Here is a 21,720-nt window from a genome sequence, read left to right as displayed (position 1 = left end):
GTTTTTACATAGAAAGGTGGATCTGAATTCTATATATAGTCATTAACTTTGACATATGCACTACCTTCTAGATTCAAATATATTTGGATCAAGATTTTGCTAAGTATAAATGCTTATGTTATAAATATCTATCTATCTCTACAGTTAAATGACAGTTGCTGGTTTTTTACTCTTCTCTCATTCTCTGTAAAATCCCAAGAAAGTCTATGTCAACACTTTCAAAACCTAGAAGTAAAGCATCTATCAGACTCCTAATTAAAGGTGTATTTTAACTTGCCAATTTTACACTGCTGAGAAAGAAATTGTTTAAATGTTAACACAATAATTTTCAAAGTTTCATCAGAGCATTACAAACTTACTGCAAACCGAAGATCAATTCTTTAAAAAAACCAGTCTAATTTAAATGGATACATGGTCCAGAAGAAATGGATCAAAGTAACATTTCAGGAAATCACTTCTACACAAGACAATTATTCTCTGCTGTTGGAGTGTTTGTTATATTATCCCCTCAATCCTTTCCATCTGGGATCAACTTCAGAGAAATGTGAAGGGGTTAAGAGAAAGTGAAAGAAATAAAAAAAAGCTAAAACAAAACCAGAAGATCCCTAATCCCTTTCACATAACTTTACTGCTGTGCAGGGTTGTTATTCTTCCAATTTTCAATCTAAGCTGTCCCCTTTTTGTTCTTACCCTGTGCCATCACCTCCAATTTGTGCCTGTTCATTTCACCTTAATTAACCAACCAAATACATGCACATTCCTTAGTGAGAATGCAAATGTGTTTACTCATAGCTCCTCTTAGTCAACTTTCCTTCCAACTCACTCTACTTTCCTGCCTTGCTTATATTCTCTCAGCACTTGCTCCTTAAATGTACATCCTTTTAATTTGCTGCTACAATCCTCTGTGCTTCTCAAAAAAACCTTCTCACATATTCTACAATCCAAATTAATTTATGTTTTTCAGTCTTATGCCTCTTCTCATTTTTACTTTTTTTTTTTTCTCCTTATAAAAAAGGTAGGGAAAATGTAAATATGGATTCTGCAATGAAATCACTCTAGGAAAAAATTAAACCATTGTAACTTCCAATAAGCAGCATCACTTATAAATTCAAAGGACAACCTGTGAATTTATCCATTTCAAATAACCCAAAGCAGCAAATGCTCTGAAGAATGGCAAAGTTCTGAAGCATCTTTTAAACACTAAAATATTATATGCAAGTAAAAAAAATCTTGAGATGCAACTGCATAGCTTGCAAACCCTGGATTTCTACCTCCTTCTTCCTTTATCTGAAGGATGTAACAAAATGCAATATGTCACTTCCTGCAAGTGAAATTAAAAAAAAATACAGCAATCTTCTCTTTCAGCTCCTCCACACATTGCACAAAGGGAATAACACAGAAGAATCAGCAGATGGTGCTGTCCTAATAATGGATTTTTCAGTCTCCTCAAGAATGAAGGAAATAGAGCCTCACTCCATTTTTTCTTTCCCTGACTTCTGGTGCATGAAAAAAACCAAAATTTTGGATAAAACTCATAACTTAAGTGTTGTTATTTGCTGTTTTTAATAATGGCAAACTGAGTATGGAAACAAGGAGTCAGATTCACAAGCAAAGATGTCACATAGCCAATGAAAATGTCAGGGTGATGCACACAGTCCTGTCAGCTTAGTGGTTGGGAGGTTCCTCCAGGATTTTCAAGACTTCTCAGTTTAGTATAGGGACACAAATGAAGTTTTCCAATCTCTCAGAACAGTGCAATTCAAAGACGATTGCAAAGTGACCACCTGTTCAATTTTGTATTAACATGAACTGAAGCAGGGACTAGAACCACAGTATCATCTCCAGAGAGGTAACTTCAAATTGGTAGGATGCAAAATTGTTCTTTTCAGCACCTACTGCCTCTTTCACAACCTCCTCACCCCTGTAATTGGTGCTAGTGATCTGTGAACCCAGCTTGAGAGACGAGAAGTATGTTCCAGAATTGGTAGATCAAACCATTCTGACATTTTTAATATACTCATTTGTCTTGCAGTTAAAATTAAAATAAAGTTTCTAGTAAGTTGGGATGACTTTTTGCTGTGAATTTTCTGCAATACTTTTGCCCCTTTCTATCAGCCAGGGTGGCAGGGGAAGAGAGGAACTGTTGAAAACCTCTCCTGAAATCTCTAGAGGACCAAAAAATAAATTGCTACTCAAATCCTTGCAGTTACCAACTGGGGAGGTAGGATGAGCTCTGGGATGATTGGTAAGGAATACAGACATTTCAAGAGGCTGTAATAAGTTGGGGTTTTTTTGTTTCTCATGTTATAACCCCCATTAAGGCTCTAATTGATTGAGAAATGTGCAAAAGAAGGCACCCAGGAGTGATGATCTACACAAGATGCATGTTAGGCTGTAATTCTTAACTAGAAGATGCCTTTGTAAGAGCCCTACTATCAATAGTACTGAATTAAGCAGTATACTACATAAAAATCTAAAGGAAAGAACTTGAAAACCTGTGATTTGATATAGCTCCTTTTATTGTAGCACTGCAAGTCCCACAGGTGGCAGTTGAGGACACTGTTGAAGTCTATGCTGTCTCACTCAGACCGAACTCAGTTCTTTACTGAAACACTGAGATAGTGTTTTAAATAGTGACCCTCATAGGCTGCAAAATAGAAAAGTTAGCGTCTGCATGACAAAGAGACTTGGAAATGGAAAAAGTTATTTTTTTACTCCTGCAACTGGAATAGCTGTAGTGCCTCTGGGATGTTGAGATGAAGTCTACAGTTACCACACATTCCTTACCAAAACAGAGGAAAATGGACTAGGTAAAGATTCTCTTCTCTATGGAAAAGGAAAAACAAGTTCAATGCTCCTTTATAAATGTGCTTACCTTATTCATCTCCATTTCATGAGATGCAAGCTGGCACTGTGATTCTTCTAACTGGTTAGCTAGAGAATTCTTTTCCCTTGTAATTCTCTCTATTTGAGCCTCCAAAACAGCCACATCCGTAGACAAAGCTGTCACCTGAAAAAGTCCAAGAACACTGAAATGATGCAATTTGACCAACCACAGATCAAACTCTTGTGGAACTTTCTCCTCAAAAGCAACTGTATGTATTCAAAATACATAACATTAAAGCATGTACAATAAAAAGATATCCTATATTAATAATAATAAACCAGAATATGGCTACATTATTTTATTAATGGGTTCACTGTTTTTAATTTATTTATCATGCGGTAGTTTATTTGAAACTTTTCATCAACTGCACTAGTCTCCAGGATTGTTAATATGGACAAGGTGTCAGAAGCAGCTGGCTACATTAGTTTTGCAATGTAAGACTACTATTTAACACCTTCTTATCCATCCTTATGTAGATTGATTCAAATCACATCATGTTCCCCTCTAAAGAAAACTGTTGTTGCAAGCACAGATCTTAAATTAATTTTCAAGTTCAGAAAACATTTCAACACTATAGATCAAAGCATACTGTAGTGAAAAACTCATATAGAATTAGTATATTAAAAATTCTAATGTAATTCAGATGAAATTTTGCTGGATGATTAAAAAATGTAACAATAAAACAGAGACAGTGAACCTTCAGCTGTTTAGCCCTGAAGCTTACTAATATAAGTGGAAATAATGGTGTCTGACAGTTCTAGGTTAACTTTCAGAAATTCAAAGCCAAACCTAGTGGATTATATATTCATAACTATTTTTCACTTCTTGTACATCCACCTGGTTTATCTATCATGCCAATTCTCCCCTTCAAACAAACCATTTCATAAAGTAAGCAGTAAAATATTGAAATGAATCTTGACTTGATCCACAGTATGCCATTTCTACCACCTCATAATCCTAAAACATAAAAGTAGTTAATCATACGTAGGTGTAAATCATTAACATAGATCATCATTTTCTACAAAGTCATCCCATCTCTTTAATTACCAGGCATGACATCATCATAGTGTCACTATGTGTTGTTTAATGTATGTGCAGGATTTATTGAAAAAAAAGTGCACAACTACTTAAAGTGGGAATTGGTTCCAGTAAAACACATTTCAGTGGGTGATGAAATACAAACTAATGTCATGACATGGAGTGAAATATTCTACCAAAAAAAAGTATGAAATGCTTGTCTAATAGGCTGCATTTTGGAGTGAATACACTGCTTTAAATCAACTCTATAATAAAGTAACTAACTTCATAAACAGGATAACTTATAATAGATAGCAAGAAGTCAAACAAGGAATTGCTTAATAATGTCTCCAGTGGAAGATTATTTCTTTAATTTCAGTTTCCCTGGCAACAGATCACTGATGATCAGTTCACACACTTAAAGATCACTTAGTCCCTATCACTGTGCTTAATATCTGTTTGGTATCTGGAATTGGAGTCAAAGAAGGTTTTTTATTCACACTTAAATGGTTTATTTTGCTCAGTTTGTGCTCTCCAAATTTTTAGAAATAATACATGCAACTTATAAAAGAGTCCCAAAAAATAAGAAAAAGTGTTCAGTCAGGAAAGAAATTGACTCTGTTGCTTTCAAACCTCCCCTATAAATGGTTGAAGATGTTGCAGATCAAAAAAGCGAAAACCACTAATTCATGAAGTATTTGTCTCTCTACATTTCTTCCCATTTTAATCACCTTAGAAATGCCTCCTCTATCACAGGCTTACTGCTGTTAGCTTGAGCTTTCCTCTGTAGACTCCATTGGGCAGAAAACCTTCATGTTTTATACTCAAATTACAACAGCATCTAGAAGCCTAAAACAAGGTTATCAAGACTATCACGATGGTCGTGGCATAAATGATGAGACAGATTCTGTCTCAGAGAGTTTATAAACATTACTAAGAGTGAGAAGAGAGATTCCAACACATTTCTGCAGGTGGGAAAACTAAACATATGATAAGATCATTTTGAAATTATGATATTGTAACATTAATGTATATATAAGATCAAAGTAGCAAAGAATCCTAAATTTGATGTGCTAACTTCTGAAAGCTTGCCATGGCAAACTAAATAATAATTTTTATTAAAAAACTAGGTACAAACCTTGCATCACATATTACTTAACCCTTTCTTACTCGGACACAGTGCATTAAAAATATAATGCAAACTAAAATAAAGTGCATAACATCACCAACCTAGTATGTATCTAGTGACATAGCACAAAACCCAGTTATTCAAACTAAAAACATCACTTATCTACCACTGCTTTAAAGAAATGGTAGAAGTGACTGAGTTCTCACACCCAAAACTAAAAAAAAAGACAAGTAAATGAAGTTTAAAGAGGATGATACACTCATTGTAATACACAAACAGAGAAAGAACCAACTCATACCATTGCTGCCAAGTCCTCCCTTTCCTTCTTCATTTCCTGCCGCAGTGCTTCTTTTTCATCAGCCCTCTTATTTAGCTGGGCAGCCAACTCCTTTTCAAGATAATTCTTCTGTCGTTCCATCTCACTTTTCAGTTGTTCACAGTGGACTAGAGCCTAAAAAATCCCAATTTGCTTAAGTGAAAGAAACCTACGTTTCTTAAATAAACATGGTATTCATTTAATACCTTCAAAGAAACCAGTTTGCTATTAGAAATGTCTTTTCTTTTAAATGCATTTTTTAATTATGTTTATGCATATCCTACTGTGTTAACATCTAGAACAGGACTAACAAAATGAAAACAGATGTATATGTTGGTAGGTTTGTATGTTTAACATGCCTTACTGTAACTGAGAAATGTAATTGCTTTTAGGAATAATGGCAAAGGTGGAAGAATTTTTCTGTGTGTGTTTTCCAAATAAGTAGCTGTTGTAAAACTATGATTACTTGCCTTACTTTTAAAATTTGAAATTCCTGAATGCACATCACTAGAATCAGCCTCCAGTGTTTGACTCCTTGCAAATACAATGGTTGCTGTCTAACTAAAGAACTGAAGGAAAAATGAATAAAATGTATGCACTTCCACTTAGTCTTCTCCTGAAGTGAATTACTGAGTGCAGAACGCTAAGAAACCTGAAAGCAGTCAGTGAAGATACAAAAAAAAGTTTGATAAATAAGTTTCAGGTTTGTCAAAAATTAATTCTACTAATTACCTCATAAAGTACTGCTTAATTGCTTAATTGTGTGCTAAAATATAGGGTTATAGATAGGTTTTCTGTCAAAAAAGAAAAAAAAGTAAGTTCAAGAACATTCTCAAAACACTGTCTTCGCTATCTTCTAAAAATGCTGGGGGAAAAAAGATGATATTTATCTATTTCTGCTGCTGTTTCTCTGCCCAAGTGTTGAATTTGAGTGTTATGCCAGTTTAAATCAGAAATACACTACTCCATTACAAGTAAATCCAAGTATTCAAAGGACCCTGAAGAGAGCTTTGCTAGCCTATGAATAAACTAGATTTAATTTCAACCTTCCACTGATATCCAGCATATTCTGCTTCAAAGAAGCTAGAGTAACCTCCCTTTAGGAATTCTAACTCATTACCCTTTATTTTCAATTTTTTTTTTTCTTAAACTGCTTATTTTTCTTTCACTCAAAGCAAATCCCCTGTGTTCAATTTTTTTTGGCTTCAGACTATTCTTGAAGGGAACAAGTTAAACCATGATTTTTAGAGAATGCTCTAACAGTCCCCATTAGTTTTATGGCAGTTCTGTGGGATCCTCTTTTGGCGAGAGAATCCCTCTGTTATGGCATTGAATCCTTTTCTGTAGGAAAGAATCATCAGCTTCAGCAAACAAGTGCCTGCTTAAAATTGCTGCAGCTTGGCAGACATCTAGACCAATGCACTCTAGAAGAAAGTAGTTGCACTAGTTGCATTTCAAGAAGAAATGTGTATTTTGTTAGCTCCACTGTCCTGACTACACAAAGAGCAGTTCAAACAATTTTTATTTTATGACTTTTGTGTCAAAAATCTATTCCTGATTTTGCTTCAATTATGTAAACTTAAACAAATCTCCTTCCTGCTCTATGCAATAAGCAAGAGGCCAAAAACTACAGAGACAACCAAAAGACAAGAAGAAATGGTGGTTTCAAATTATAAGCACCTGAGGTTAGACTTTGGGACAACAGGCTGATGAAATTGCAATTATAGTATTTGAAAATTTGATGTGTTAATTCTCATTTTTGTTACATGGACTGTTCTATTGGATTCCATGCTAGTTATCAAGAAAAAGAGCACTTAAGAGTAGAATAGGACAGGGGGAAAAAAAGGATGATTTGTACTTACCAAAAGGTATACCAGTACTTGTAAAAAGGCAAAATTAATGCACTGTAAGTAAAATTTTTTTTCCTGTTCTTTCATATTAAAACAGTGGCATGAAAAAAACCCCAGACTACTATTCAGCCTTGAAGACAAACTGGTAGCACTTCAACCTACAACCCTACAAGCACACACTCTTCTCTTACAGCACTGGATAAAAACCACCAATTTTATCAATAGAACAATTACATCAATCTTGTTTGTATTCAATTATGAAAACCAACCAAAGCAGCCTTCTCTCAACTCCACAGTAATTCACTAATAGTACAGTAGATGTCACTAACTATCAAGGAAATAATTTAGGTGAATATAGGGTGATTGTGTACAGAACTAGGGCTAACAGAAGCATTAGATCAAAACTGGTTTTATCACTATTATTTACATAACACCAGAAGTTTAGACAAGCTTAGCATTAGACAAGGCTTCTCATCTTCAAAGAGCTCTGATAGTCAATCAGTTCTTGCACTGCTGTCATCTCAGGCAAAAAAGAACTGTTTGTAAATATTTTAGCTATTCTTTCCAGAGTAGGTCAGAAGGGTGATGTCAAAATTATCCTCTTACATATCATGAATATCTTTGAAAATTATACACTTCAATTTATATCACCTAGCTGTGAAAGTACATCAATTAAAAAATGCAGCACTCCTCATAGTATTGATGAAAATTTAAGAACTTGAATATAGAATTCATATTACTGCTCAGAAACAGTCACATGGTGCATTATTTTAAAATATGACAAAGGTCTTATGCATGCATTCTCTCATTAGCTTGAAAACTAATTAACATTTGCATTAGATTGGAACACTAAAAAAGCTCTAATTTCGTGTTGGATTTACCTTTGTTTTTTCAAAATTGGCCTCTTCTGCCATTTGCACAGCATGTTCAACTTGCTTACAAGCGTTAGATTCTCTTTGCTGCATCTCTTTTATGCTTTGTCTCACTGAAAAAAGTGCATCCATCAAGTCATCTCTTTCTCTGCATATTAAAAAAAAAAAAAACCAACCCAGATACTTCTTCTATTTCTTTTTGTAAGAGAAAAAATCCCTAACAACAGGTATACCAAATATAAAATACATACAGATGAAAGGCTTAAGCAAAGTGGTAAGCAAAGCAAAACTAAAACTCATGCGTGAAAGACAGCATATTGCAAGCTTGGCAGATACTGAAAATATCATTAGCTTGACAACCAGTCCTTCATTTTAAAAGGATGGACCATTAGAGAAACTGCCAGTAAAGACAGCAGATCCCAAGTCATCAATGTACAGAAGCTGAGCACATTCTGCTGACATAACAAAATGGGGATCCATGCAAATAATAAAATAAAGGCAGTATGGAATTACACTCTGATTAAATGTACAAGAGGGAAAAATATTAAAAAGGAAGGGTTAGGTTCAACAAGTAATCTCTAAGTATATCAAAGAAAAATCTAAATCCATTTGCTGCAAACTGGAACTAAGCCAAACAATAGGACACCTGGATTCTACAACTCTGCACTAAGACTAAAATCTATACTAAATGGTAAAGCAGAGCTGGTAAAACTGTAATACTTGACTTCACCTTTTCATTATTGGGACATGTTAAAAGCTTTTAAATTAAGTTTTATGTGTTGTCTGTGGATTAGGTGCAGCTCAAGATTCTGTCTGAAAACTGTTGTGTTCTTAATGTTGTGTAAAATGGTAGCTTTTTTTGTATTTGCCAGAGACCTATCAGTCAAACTTTGAAATTTCATTTCATTTTTGAAATGGATAAAGTTCCTTTGAAAATTCCTACTGAAACACCCTTGTTTTTAATAAATTGCATCACAAGTGGAGGTAACTTTTAGATTTTTTTTAAACCTCCAAATGAAATAATGGTTTGAGATAAATAAAAAGGTCAATTCAAATCTTTTATTTCAAGCTCACCGTAATATAAGATGACAAGAATGTACTGATTTACAGTATGTTCATATTTTCCAACATCTGTGACAAATAATTACTTTTGTTACAAAAGCAGATTTTGAAACATGACTTCTCAGCAATAGAGCTTTGCCAGGAAATTTTTGGACTTGATAATAGGAAAAAAACCCCATAAATCCTGGCAGTAACCACCTAGTGCAGAGGGATAGCACCCACTTGACCAAGTACATATATGTTGTATGCCCCTTTAGTCTCCCTGCTTCTAATCGGCCCACTATTTCATCTCAAGCTCATTCTAATACTTCAGAAATTCCAAGGAGCTTCAGATATCTGATAATAAATAGATCTGATAATAAATAGGGTGTTTACAAACTTTGAGAAAGTTACAGTATCCTATCATTATTACTAGCAAGTAGAAAGGGAGAGTTTTTTTGAAGATTAATTAACTGAAAGAATTCTTTAAGGAAAAGAATTTAATGTTGGAATCCCTGAATTACATATATCCAGCCTATATAGCTGTGATTTTTAAAAAATATTTAAATAAAAGCTGTACTTTTTTTAAAAAAAGGGTGCAACAAATAATTTCATTTATTTTTGTCCAATGGAAATTCTTTTCCCTGTCTTATTGTAGTCAGAGAGGAACTACTACAGGGGTTTCTACCCCAAGCACACAACCTATTGTTGATGTATCTAACAAGTTCCTCAGAGGTAAAGAGAATATAGTGGAGCCAGACAAACTTCCAACTACATAATTATAATGAACTTTTGCAAAAACCAATCAAAATGCATGGACTTGCATAATATTTGTGCTGACAGTGTGAAGGACTTGTTTGTACAAAAAGTACAGGAAATAGACTGTAAATTGTCTCATTACCTGGTCAGCCCAAGGTATCATAATTACATTTTAACAACTAAAATTCTTTCCCACTTGAAGTAAGTAGCAAAGCTATTGTGGATTTTGAAGTGGTTGGGACCTACATTCACAGATTTCAGCATTATGACTCCAGCTTGGGAGTGTATTGTTCCAGAAATGTATGTCTCTCTACGAATGTAACCCAGCACATTGAGACTTAAAAGGTTTAATGCAAGCAGCCATGCTTCCAACACAAATCCATACCCCCAGTACCTACCTTGTCAGCCTCTCGATGGTCTGCACGTGGACATTACAGTGAGTCTGTGCAAGAATGGCCTCGTGCTGGGCACAGTTCAGGCATAGACCACCAACCTGGCCAGAATTCCTGGCTGCAAACAGTGACTTCTGGTGTTTCAGCCTTCCTTCCAAATCTTTGCATGTCTTCTGAGATTCTGAAAGGTCTTTTCTAGAAAGAAGACGTTTGTGAAATTAGATATTTCTACAAGTCATATTCATATACGATATCTAACTACAAATGCAACCTAAAAAGAACTGTAAGAATCCCTGCAATGAACAGTATTTTACACATTTCAATAGGATAAGGAAGACTTTAACAGAGAAATAACAGTTGAACTGCCCAATCAAAATTATTAATAGACAAAACAGTACTGTGTTCATTTGTTTCTTCCCCCATATTATCAGAAAATATTGAAGTTAAACAAATTTATTAGATGAAAAACCTGTAGGCTTACATTTTGTCTGAACAGAGTATAATATTCATTATTAGGAAAAAAAAAGTCAGCTGTATAAATATTTCAAATCTCTAACAATTTTTTGTTGCTTTTATTAATAACATCACTAACTTCATATTTGTTCTCTACTCCCTAGACAAGAATCAGCACATTCACTCAGATCCAGCAATATACACAACCTGAGGTCAAACACATGTGCAGAAAAACAGCCTAAGTTTTTTACTTGTCTCCAAAATTTTTACCAGGTGCTCTGAAGAAATTTCTCCAGAATTTCCAAGCATGTGTCAGGCTGGGGGGATCGCAAGCAATAGGAATGTTAACATCAGGAAGTTCCAGACAAACGCACACTGTGCACATATAAATCAATTTGACAAATTGCGCAATGAATCCAAAGCTTTGGGTTTGTTATGCAGGCCATCTGGGCAGCACACACTCAGGAAGTCTGACACATTCTGGTTGCATTGGATTTACTGTGCACATGATATATACACTGCGTGCATTCTTATTTCCATCTGGAAAATCTTCTGTGCACTTTTTCCAATTTTAGTACTTGGTCTATTGCATATAACCCACTATAACCTGAACAGAATTTGCTCTGCCTATATCCTTAGACAGTCATGGTGCAACAAACCTATTGTTGGAAAGTTTTAGACACAAATCAGCAAGTCCTGTGTACATTCATCCTTGAAGTTAAAAGGGAAGAAAGAATTATATCACTGAACGCAATATAATTTGTCACTTCAATAAAATTTAGTTTTGCAGAACTTCCTGTTTACAAGATCACGCCTCTTAGGAGAAATCACAGGCTGAATAATGTACTTGAGGAACTTCTGAGACAACCTTAGCCTCCAATAATTATTTTTTGAGCACACTTGAGGCCAAGGTGGAAAAAAAAAGGATTATAATTTTAATTTGAATTAAAAATTGGATTGAAATTAAAGATCTTCCTTTATCTTCACTAAGACAACTGGCTTTGCATTTTGCAGGTTTCACCAAAGCATTTTCTTAACTTGTCTCCCTACCAATAACTCTTTTTACACACAGAACATCTAGCATCTTCAAAAATATGAAACCATAATTTATTTAGGGAAGAACATGATTAAACAGTAGTAGAAAGTAGCTAATTATGGAAGTTGTCACACAAGTTAAAATTGTAACCTCTTTTTCTTTGAGTGGTCTATCTTACATGACCTTTCTTAGGAGAAAGAGGGTAAAAAAGATAAGATGTTTTATATTGCTACTGTTTCTATAAAGAAGCAGTACATTGAATTTTGCTTCATTAATATTTGAGAGAACTTAACAGAAAACCAGTTTTTAGGGACACTATCAGAAGACACAACATTAAATTCAGATTAAGAGTGGTCCATGCTGTTATGCAGCGACAATTTTTTAAGGATTATTTTAAGAAAAAAAAATTAGCTTTACCTTAGAGACTGTATTTGAGCATCAAGGATATTGACCTTTTCTTGATAAAGAAGTTTCAGATTCTCCTTTAGAAAAGATGGGAGAAGATATGTCTTGCTTTCTTCATAATAGTCTTTATAAATAAACCTAGACTTTACCCACATTCTTTTCCCCCAAGGACATAAACCTGTTGAAATACTAGTGGCAGAGAAACCTAAATATTTCACTTTTCTGGAAGTCTAAAAAGTGAACAACCCTCCCATTTTTTGTTTCTAAATAAGGTTTTTTGCCAGATCCTCATATGGTAAATTGTTTCAATTCCAACTGCATTCCTCAGTTCTCTACAATGATTCACAGAAACTGATAATCATGTATCGAGTTTGCTCCTGCTTTCCCACAAGTCAGCAGATATTAATACATAATTATTAAGAACTTAATACATAATGATGAAGAACTTCAAGTACACAGGCTATTTATTCATAAAACAGTGAGTTACTCTTCATATACCTGGTGAAGAACTAGGTATATGAATCAACCACACCCATGTTAAATACAATGGTGATAACAAAACCAGATAAAGCACTACAAATTTAGCTCACTATGACACTTAGAATGAAGTTAGCTCACTATGACACTTAGAACAAGCAACATAATTCTCCTGATTTAAATGTGGCAGATGAAGAAAATAGCAATTACAGTTAAAAAACTGCTTCCAAACAACTGCAGGCATCAGTGATCACTGAGGTCTTCAGCTATAAAAGAATAGTACAAAAACCACCAAAACTATATATTTCTATGAAAAAAACTCAAATCCCATATAGTTAAAGTACCATATAAATTCCACAGTACACAATTGCACATGAATATCAAAACTTTTCAATTAGCCAAATTTTTTCCTAAAAGGTAGCAAAACTACCCCACTACTTCAGAGCAAAAGGAAAATGAATATCCTCTGAAACTAAAAATACAGGAATAAACAACATAATCTCTAAATTACTAGGACTCCTCTGTATCTCTAAAAGCACAAGGTGTGTAATTCATCCAAGGGAAAGCAGATTGCACAAAACTGCTTTTGTACCTTACTGAGCCTGAACTGCTCCAGGAGCAGAACAACTCATTATGAAAAGAGCTTGTGTGGAGGGCTACATAAATTACACCAGCTAGTTTCCACCTGCTTGGGTGCTGTGTTACTCCTAAGAATCTCCCAAGTACAGTGAAGCCATCAACTTTAAACGAGAATTGTCTCTGGGAAGTCATCATGCAGATACAACCTGCCATCTGTGCCTAACTGCACAATAATATTAATTAGGGTATAATGAGAAGATAAGTTTTAAGAGAATAAAATTTGAGCTCAGATTAAGGTTCAGTCAACTAAAACTTCTCCTGTGTCTGTTAAAAGCTGATCATCAGAATTGGAACAACAACGCTGAACAGTTTTGCAAAGGTAGGGGTCTGTGAAGAAAGGTGATACCAACCAGTTCTACAGGCCATCTGGCTTTGTCTCCAGAAGCTGCTGCCATAAAAGCCTGATCTTTGTTATGTGCCAGTGAGGAGGTGACAGGCTGGTGTGTGCTACAGTCTTTACCACCTACAAGCCAGGATTTCTGAGTACTTGCCTAAAATGAAAGTATTAATGCTTCAGTTATGATTATGCAGACTGGTTTTTTAAACAAAGTTACTTAAGTATTGAATCTTATAATCTTCAGTAGAATATAAGAACCAATAAACAAGTTAATTAGGTCAGCAACCTACGATCCATATTTACATTTGTAAATCCATATTTACAAATTCTCATTAAATTTTTGACTAAAATTCCATTTGCAGACAATCATTTGTATACCCCTCCATAAAAATAATCTGGCCAGATCCTTGAGCACTGATTAAAGCAACAAAAAATAAAAACTTACTGAGGCATCAAGAAGAGTTTGTTCTCTCAACATGTATTCTGTAGTTAAGAATTTCAGCTTCTGATGGAGTTGCTCATTTTCAAGTAAAACTGCCTGTTCTTGATCTTTCACCCCACACAACTCCTCCTACAGGATGAAGGAATTACATTTAAATGGTTCCTTAACATGACTATCAATATTGAAATGCATCTTGAGATCAAGAGTCTAGACTAACATTTTCAAATATTTTAACCCTACTAACATTTTCAAATATTTTAACCCTTTTAGAGAGACTAAGAAGTGGCAAAAGAGAGATTTTGTATTTTTGCAGCTTAAATTGCTATAAATCTTTTCAAAAAATTGCTTATTTGTATTTGTGACAGGATGTAAAAATGTTTTTAAAGACCCTTAAATACCAGACACCAAGACACAGGGTAAGTACTGAACTGCATTTGGCTCAGTTTTGGCCATTACAGCAATAAATCTCAAATCTAAATGTAAGCTGCTTTTAATGCAGTTCTGCACATTTGGGGGACCAGGGTTTCAGTAGGTGAAATAAGTTATCTGATACCTTGTAAAACTTCACTTCTGCTTCCAAATGTTTAATGTACTGTGACTGATCCGTGATTATAGGAACAAGATCAGAAAGGGCTGGTAAATCTGCAGGCACAGCTTCTGGGGGCTTCTGAAGGAAGTAAAGAACAACATGTGTTATATTCTGGTTTTCCATTACTGCAGTAAGATCTTGCTTGCACGCAGAATACAACCTACAGTTTTCTGGTAAAGCTTCAAAATGCACACAGAATTGTTAATGGAGTCTTCTTCATTAACACTAGTTCACACTTCTGAAGGAAAACAACTATCTTTATGCATATCCCTATTTTTGAAACTCACACAATTCTAACACCTATGATTTTGGGTCACAAACATGCCTTTTTGTGCAAAAAAAAATTCCATTATATATTTCCTAAATATAATTGAGGTCTAAAAGAGATCAAAGATTCAGAAAACTACATCCTTGTTTTTAAATATTACTTTTGAAATATTCACCATTGAAAACAAAAACAAAAACAAAAAAAACCACAAACCAAATGTGAACAAAAATTCCACAAAACAAAATTAAAAAAAGCAAACCAAGTTACTAATGGCTATTACATGTACTAGTTATCTTATCTACAGCAATGCATTAAAATTCCTTATCCAATGCTTATAAAGGTATAATCCTTAAATTCAGGTGAGGTGAAAGTTTCTAGCAACTAAAACCTTACAATCCAATTATACCAAATATAAGTATTGGCTTATAAAGAGGGGGACACTCTTGAGATATCTGGAACCAGGATTGCAGAGAAAAATAGAGGACACCCAGACCTATCTGAAAAAACATCCCTTTAGAGAAGGAATTCCAAATTTGCCACATATTCTGCCTAGCTCAGTAGACATAAGCTCCATGTTCTATTGACTCAGAATTCATCGTAATTTAAATTCTTAATCCTAACTACTTTATAAATAAAAACAAAAAATGAACCACACTTGTTAAAGTATATATAAAATAGCCTTGATAATATTTGTAAGTCATCTGTTTCTCTGGCTCCTATTCATCCATCCCTCTTCTCTGAAAACGTAATGAACACCTTGCAGCTGAGACCTCCAGCTGCCTCCCTGACAAGATTACACCACAGCAGTATTAGAAAATTGTGGAAAAACTCCATTTCTATTCAAATTATTTTTCACTGGAAAACAGTTCTAATGTTTAAACTGAGAAACATCACTGTAATGTAAACAATAGTGCTAAGGAATTTTTCACTAAAAAGAAAATAACAGGTAGTATATATTCTCAACACAAAAAGACCTCTGTGACTTTTTTTTTTTACCTTTTTAACAATATAATTGTTACAAACTGATTGTAAATTGATTTGGGATTTTTTAATTAATGTTCTCACAATACAATGTGTAACAGGGTGAAAGAACAGAGGTCAGGAGAGGTATGATTTAAAATCTGGCCAAATATTAAAATCAGAACTGAAAGACACATCTGATCAGTATGAATTACCAAACAATTATGCCTGAGTCTTGGAAATGCTGTTCACACTCAAATACTTAATATTGAAAAGGATTTATAAAATATAAATGCTTAGCAGGTCTAGAAGCCAGCATTCAACACGGTGACAAACAGTTTTGCCAACATCACAAATAATTTGGCCCACCTTGTACTTTTCCAGAATGTCTCAAATCTCAAGCATCTAAACCACAGAATTACAGAAACTCTGCCATCCTTTAAACTGGCAGGAGACAACAGGAATCCATCACATCTGCAGCTATAAGAACAGTGTCAAGAACAGAGGTTGGGTGCAGCTAGGTGAGCCAAAACCCAGCTTGCAGAACTGCAGTTGTTATATGAAGCAATCTTGCTGGGCCTTGACCTCAGGTGATAAAGCGTAGAGCAAAAGGGAAATTTCTGCACAACCGTCTGGGTGTAATCAAAGAAAGGATTTAATAATTTGATGACTATTGCAACTTTAATCTATGGGAAAGAAAAGGGAATTTTGTTGCAACAATATAATTTATATGCATGAAGTGTGGTAAAGGCTAGGAAAGTGTATAGTTTTTGTGAAATGTTATATTTAGCGGTAGATCCTGCAGCCATTTACTATTCAGCAGTCATCGGGTATTTCAGCATCACTCAAAGCAAAAGGTTAAGGTTACTCATAGTCTAAGTTTGCTTTCCCTGACCTTTGGAAAATTGGATTCTTCTTATACAAGAAGCATTTCTGCAGTGTCCAGTAAGTCACTGGACAAGCTCATATTTTATGAGGGCTTAGGCTTATTTTTGGTATGTGTGCACTTTTGCAGTTCAACATTTTTTTGAGCTTTACACGTGGTCTGCCTTCAGAACACTTTCATATCCTCAAGCAGATGGAGGACAGCTGCAAAGGAGAGTAAAGCCACCACTTCACAGAATGTCTCTCACCAGACTCTTGAAGAGAAAAAAATGGGGCAATACTGTACCAATACAGTAAATTCCCATTTTTTCTCTGTTTATTCCTCCATCCTTTGATCCACTCCCTGAAAGCACTATCCCAAGTTTCTTAGATAAAAGTATTCTATTTTTTAAATTCTCCACTCTAGTAAAACTTACCAATGTGAGTAGAAAACTTCACCAAAGATGGAATAAAAGATTCCTTTCCTCCCTTCCAAGGCTAAATACAAACTGATACCGATTTATGTCATGCCAAAGTCATCCAATGATCCATCAATCCCTTGAGCTACAAAACACTAACTCTTTCCCATGCCATTATGAGGCAAAATACCTGGCAGGGCAACCATACTAAACTCATGGATCTTAGAACACTCAATAAAGTTAACTTTAAATAAAACTCCTTAACATCAGAACAGCAGAGCTATGCTCATTACACAGGCTGAAAGCAACACAGCAGGAATACAGGTTTTAGATTATTCTGCTGTTAACTTTGACAGCAAAGAGCTGCTTGTCTTGCTTAGTATAAACCAAAAATATTCAGTGTCAGCCATCAAAAGATAAAACTGCAGCAGTGCCTTTGAATTATTTTTCTGTGGAGATTCTAGCAACTCACAGCTGCTCTGTAACTGAATGGTGCATCACACATACTGTGGTGCAGCTCTGCTTCAATGAAGCAGCATCTGAGAAGCCCTTGTAAGGGAGTAAACAAACTTTGACAGAGACCACTGCATTTTGGCAGAGAACTACAAAATCTGTTTGTGCATGAAACATCTCTAACTCTTTCAAGAAAAAGCATAGTTAAAGCATAAGAAGGACACTTAGAATCCTTAATGTACAGTCAAAGGAAAAAAGAGGCTGTTTTTCAGAAATTTTTCCTTGTTATCTATGCCAAGTGTTTTCAAAACAAAAAGGATGGACGACCACACTACATGGCCAACAAAAAGAGGAGAAAAGTATAAACCCTGTATTACAGATTCCTTTTTCTCCCATTATGGTCATAAGGATACCAAGTTCTGGTCATAGCCTCAGGAAGCTCCCATATTTAAGACTGTTAAAATGATTCAAGGTTTCTTTTTTTCTCTTTATACTATAAAATCAACATACATGACATTTATTCAAACAACACAAATGAAACCAGAAGAAACTTACATGGAATGAATTCTTCCTTCTTGAGGGACACTCTTCACTTTCCATTCTTTCTTGGTGTTGCAACAAAATTTTAAGCTGGTTAACTAGGAAGAGATAAAAAACATTATAACCAATAAATAATTACTTTTAAAATTGAAATTACTGTAATTCCTAACAATGTTTAAACCATTTGCTTTCAGAGCAATCTTACCTGCATTACTGTGCTGCAGTTCCTGACTGGCTGCAGTCCCACAGTCATCACTGGCCCTGTCTGCATTGTCACTGTCCCCATCCACAGAGGACTGGTCAAATCCAGTGCCATCACCTTTTGCCAAGGCATGTTTCAGTTGAGAGATGCTTTCACTGGCACGTTCTGAAAAAAACCCAACCACATCATTAGCTACCAAAAACAACATAAAAGAAAGGATTTACTGGCTGATATTTTAAATGGGAAAAAACATGAGAGCACTACAAGCATTCAGCATGTGTCTGGCTTGACTACCTGACCTAAACTCAGCCACTGGAAACAATTAGCTAATGCAAACAGCCAAAAAACCTACCATATTTGCAAAATATTTACTAAATACTAATATTTCAGAGAAAAGCTATACATAGCATCTTAACCCCTCAATACATTAGGACTCTGCAGTAGCACAAGTAATAATATACTTGATCCTAAAATATTTCCAAGCTTTCATACTTTTCAATAAACCTAAAACTCATGGTACATTTTCTACAGTATGCAGGACTGGAAACCAAGAAAAATGTTTTTTTCACTTTAGTGATACCATCACACATTATTACAAAGCAACATGTCACACAATGAAACAAATATCTGAGTAAATGAAGTAATAACTCAGCAAACCAAGCCACCATAAAACAGTTATTTAATAAAGACCAATGACTTCTGAACAGTGTGAAAAATAAATAACAACACAAACTATTCTAGAAAAAAGACCCAACAAACACAACAGAAAACCTCTATCCACATAAATATAAATATTTTCAAGAACTGACTTACTGACAGATGATACAGTAAAGGTCTTATCTAATGTTCAATATATTTTTTCCTTATATTCCTTTCTTATTTTTTTATTTGATTCAGCTGACTTCACGAAAATCATAAGCATATTTTAAACAGACAAAATTTTGTAAAACAAACCCAAATACCATTTACAAGGCAATGACTCAGAAAAGAAGGGTTTAGGTCAAATATTTCACTTTTGGCATACTTAAGCTCTTCACCCTTTCTTGAGCATTCCAGGATGCGATGAGGGAGGAAGAGCTAATGGAGAAATGGCAGAAGTATCTTGCTGATGCAATGGCTTAGATATTCAGCAAACTATGTTGCAACCATTTGTTGCCAAGAAGTGTTCAATGTCATTTAAGTTGTCATGTGGTGTGTCATCTGAGAGCATTAAAGTTCCTTCATTTCCCCATTCCCTGTAGATGTCTGCCAGAGAACCCCAGAGTACCAGTATTTGCTCCCTAGCCAAGGGACAAACAACAAAACAAACCAAACCAGAACCAACCAAGCCTATATATATTGGTTTTCTCAGAACTTCTCTCTCTTCATAGTATTACAGCTTCTGAATTCCAAGCTATTACTTCATTCACAAAGATGACAGAGATCTTCTTACACTCTGTCCTCTTTCCCCATAAACATACAGGCCAGTAGTAGTGAAACACAATAAAACCATTATCAATGGCACGCTGATGCCAATTATTTTTTTTGACTACACTTTCCTGCCTCTGAAATAATGTCATCATATTCTGGAAAGTGTCATCAAGTATTTCCTTAAATTTCCCAAAAGCTTGCCTATTTCCAAATTACTAATGTTGCTGTCATAGGCAAAACACTCCACTGGGAAACCAGGAATTTGGAGGTCCCAGTGGTGGGGCTTTACATTCACCAGATACAAGAGATCCAACACTTACTGAAGTAAGAGTTGAACTGGATGCCTAAAACAGAATAAATACATTACAGTATTTTTTATTTCCAAAGTAAGGAACATAATTTTGGGCATTAGGATAAAAGACAATATACCAAAGAGTGGAAAGACCATATTTGTTGTTTCTTACAATGTAAAAATATTCTTTTTAAATATGAAAGAAATCTTAAAAAAACACTGTGGATGCAAACTATAGGACATCAAGGAACATGATTAATTTTTTATTAATTTAGAAGCAATTAATTTTTAAGTCTCCCCAATTCAATCTGTTTCAGTTAAGCTACTCCCGCAATAGTTCGTTTTATAGAAACATGGCCTCAGTGAAAACATACTTCAAAACCTGCTCACATGCAGCACTATGATTTGCATATCAAAATCAATCAGCACCTGTCTTTTCGATGTCTTAACAAGACTCTACAAATAAAATCCAAACATGTATTCCTGTTCTATGCTAAAACATCACTGAAGTGCTATTTCCTATTGAAACAGCTGATGATATAATTGAATTTGGACTAATGTGGATTGCAACTTAAAAAAAAACCCAACTTACTATTAAGCCCTTTGGTTTTCAGTGTTCAAAGGATCTGAGACGATTATGAAAAATGACAAGCTAGCACCCAAATCTGATGGATCAAACTCAATACATTAAAAAAAAAAAAAAAAAGAAAATCAGTGTAACAACAATTTGACATTGAAGTCAAAACAGGAAAAAAAAAACCCAGAAGGCATTGAACCAGTTTAGCATTGCCTAAACAAGAGATGTTTTCTCAGGCACTGACTGCACAGAACTCTTTTTTTAAAGAGTACTCCTTTAAATGAAAACACCAAAGCTACCTCATTCATGGACTTGGAAATGCCATAGAAAATACTCTATGCAAAAGAATCAATCATCCAAAACAAGAGAATTGCCTGAAAGGCATGGAAAATAACTCCAGCTGGTAGAATAATTAAGCAGCATAAATTGAAGAAAACAAATGGCAACTCCATGAAAAAGTTGTCACCCAAACCTAACAGTCCAGTTCTAATAATGCCTACAAGAACATGAAGTTACTGGCTATAAATTCAACAAATGGCATCACTTGCCATTATGGTTCCCAATCAGCAAACAGCCTTAGAAAATTAGAGAAGGAATTACACTGATTCTTTAGATCTTAAAAAAACCCAAAGCAAATCACAGTAGACTTTTTGTGAAATAGTAACTGATAAATTAGACAATTAGACACAGTAGTGAAAGCAGAAAGATTATAGCCATTTAAAGAAAACCTTCCTGTCCAAAATTAGATCAACATTTGCTTCCATTGACAGCTAAAAAACTAAAATATTATACCATATATCTTTTCAGTCAAGTAACTGCTGAAAAATACTGAAACTGAGAATTTGGTTATAGGGTTTTTTGTGTTTAGCACATCTTGAAACTTACTTTACTTCCCATTCTGACATTCAGCTCTTCTTTCTTGGCTGCCAAACACAGGCATGTTACTGTGGAAGTAACATACTATATGGCAGTTTTGAGACTAAAAGTATCCTGTCTATCACTACCTGTGCTGCTAGGATTTTACATGCAGCAATGAGCAATACCAGGCTGTTCATCAGTCAGGCCTCAAAAGATCCCAAGATGTTTTGAAATGC

General features: G+C 34.8%; 1 protein-coding gene across 4 annotated transcripts in view; it reads right to left on the bottom strand.

The window, feature by feature from the left end:
* The window catches only part of SDCCAG8 (SHH signaling and ciliogenesis regulator SDCCAG8), a 104,703-nt gene that overhangs the window by 78,874 nt on the left and 4,109 nt on the right, over positions 1–21,720 (bottom strand). For all 4 annotated transcript variants that reach the window (XM_059841460.1, XM_059841459.1, XM_059841458.1 and 1 more), the window contains exons 2-11: positions 18,351–18,512; positions 18,161–18,243; positions 14,606–14,719; positions 14,056–14,181; positions 13,624–13,764; positions 12,170–12,234; positions 10,270–10,458; positions 8,081–8,219; positions 5,332–5,484; positions 2,876–3,010 (exon numbers count right to left, since the gene is read on the bottom strand). In XM_059841460.1, the coding sequence (XP_059697443.1) occupies positions 2,876–3,010; positions 5,332–5,484; positions 8,081–8,219; positions 10,270–10,458; positions 12,170–12,234; positions 13,624–13,764; positions 14,056–14,181; positions 14,606–14,719; positions 18,161–18,205 (1,107 nt within the window). In that variant the 5' untranslated portion in view covers positions 18,206–18,243; positions 18,351–18,512. The remainder of the gene's footprint in view (positions 1–2,875; positions 3,011–5,331; positions 5,485–8,080; positions 8,220–10,269; positions 10,459–12,169; positions 12,235–13,623; positions 13,765–14,055; positions 14,182–14,605; positions 14,720–18,160; positions 18,244–18,350; positions 18,513–21,720) is intronic.

Source organism: Haemorhous mexicanus, chromosome 3 (genome assembly GCF_027477595.1).
Source record: "Haemorhous mexicanus isolate bHaeMex1 chromosome 3, bHaeMex1.pri, whole genome shotgun sequence".
Classification (NCBI taxonomy): Eukaryota; Metazoa; Chordata; class Aves; order Passeriformes; family Fringillidae; genus Haemorhous; species Haemorhous mexicanus.
Note: the sequence above shows the minus strand (reverse complement) of the source record. Positions and strands in the feature narration are given on the sequence as shown.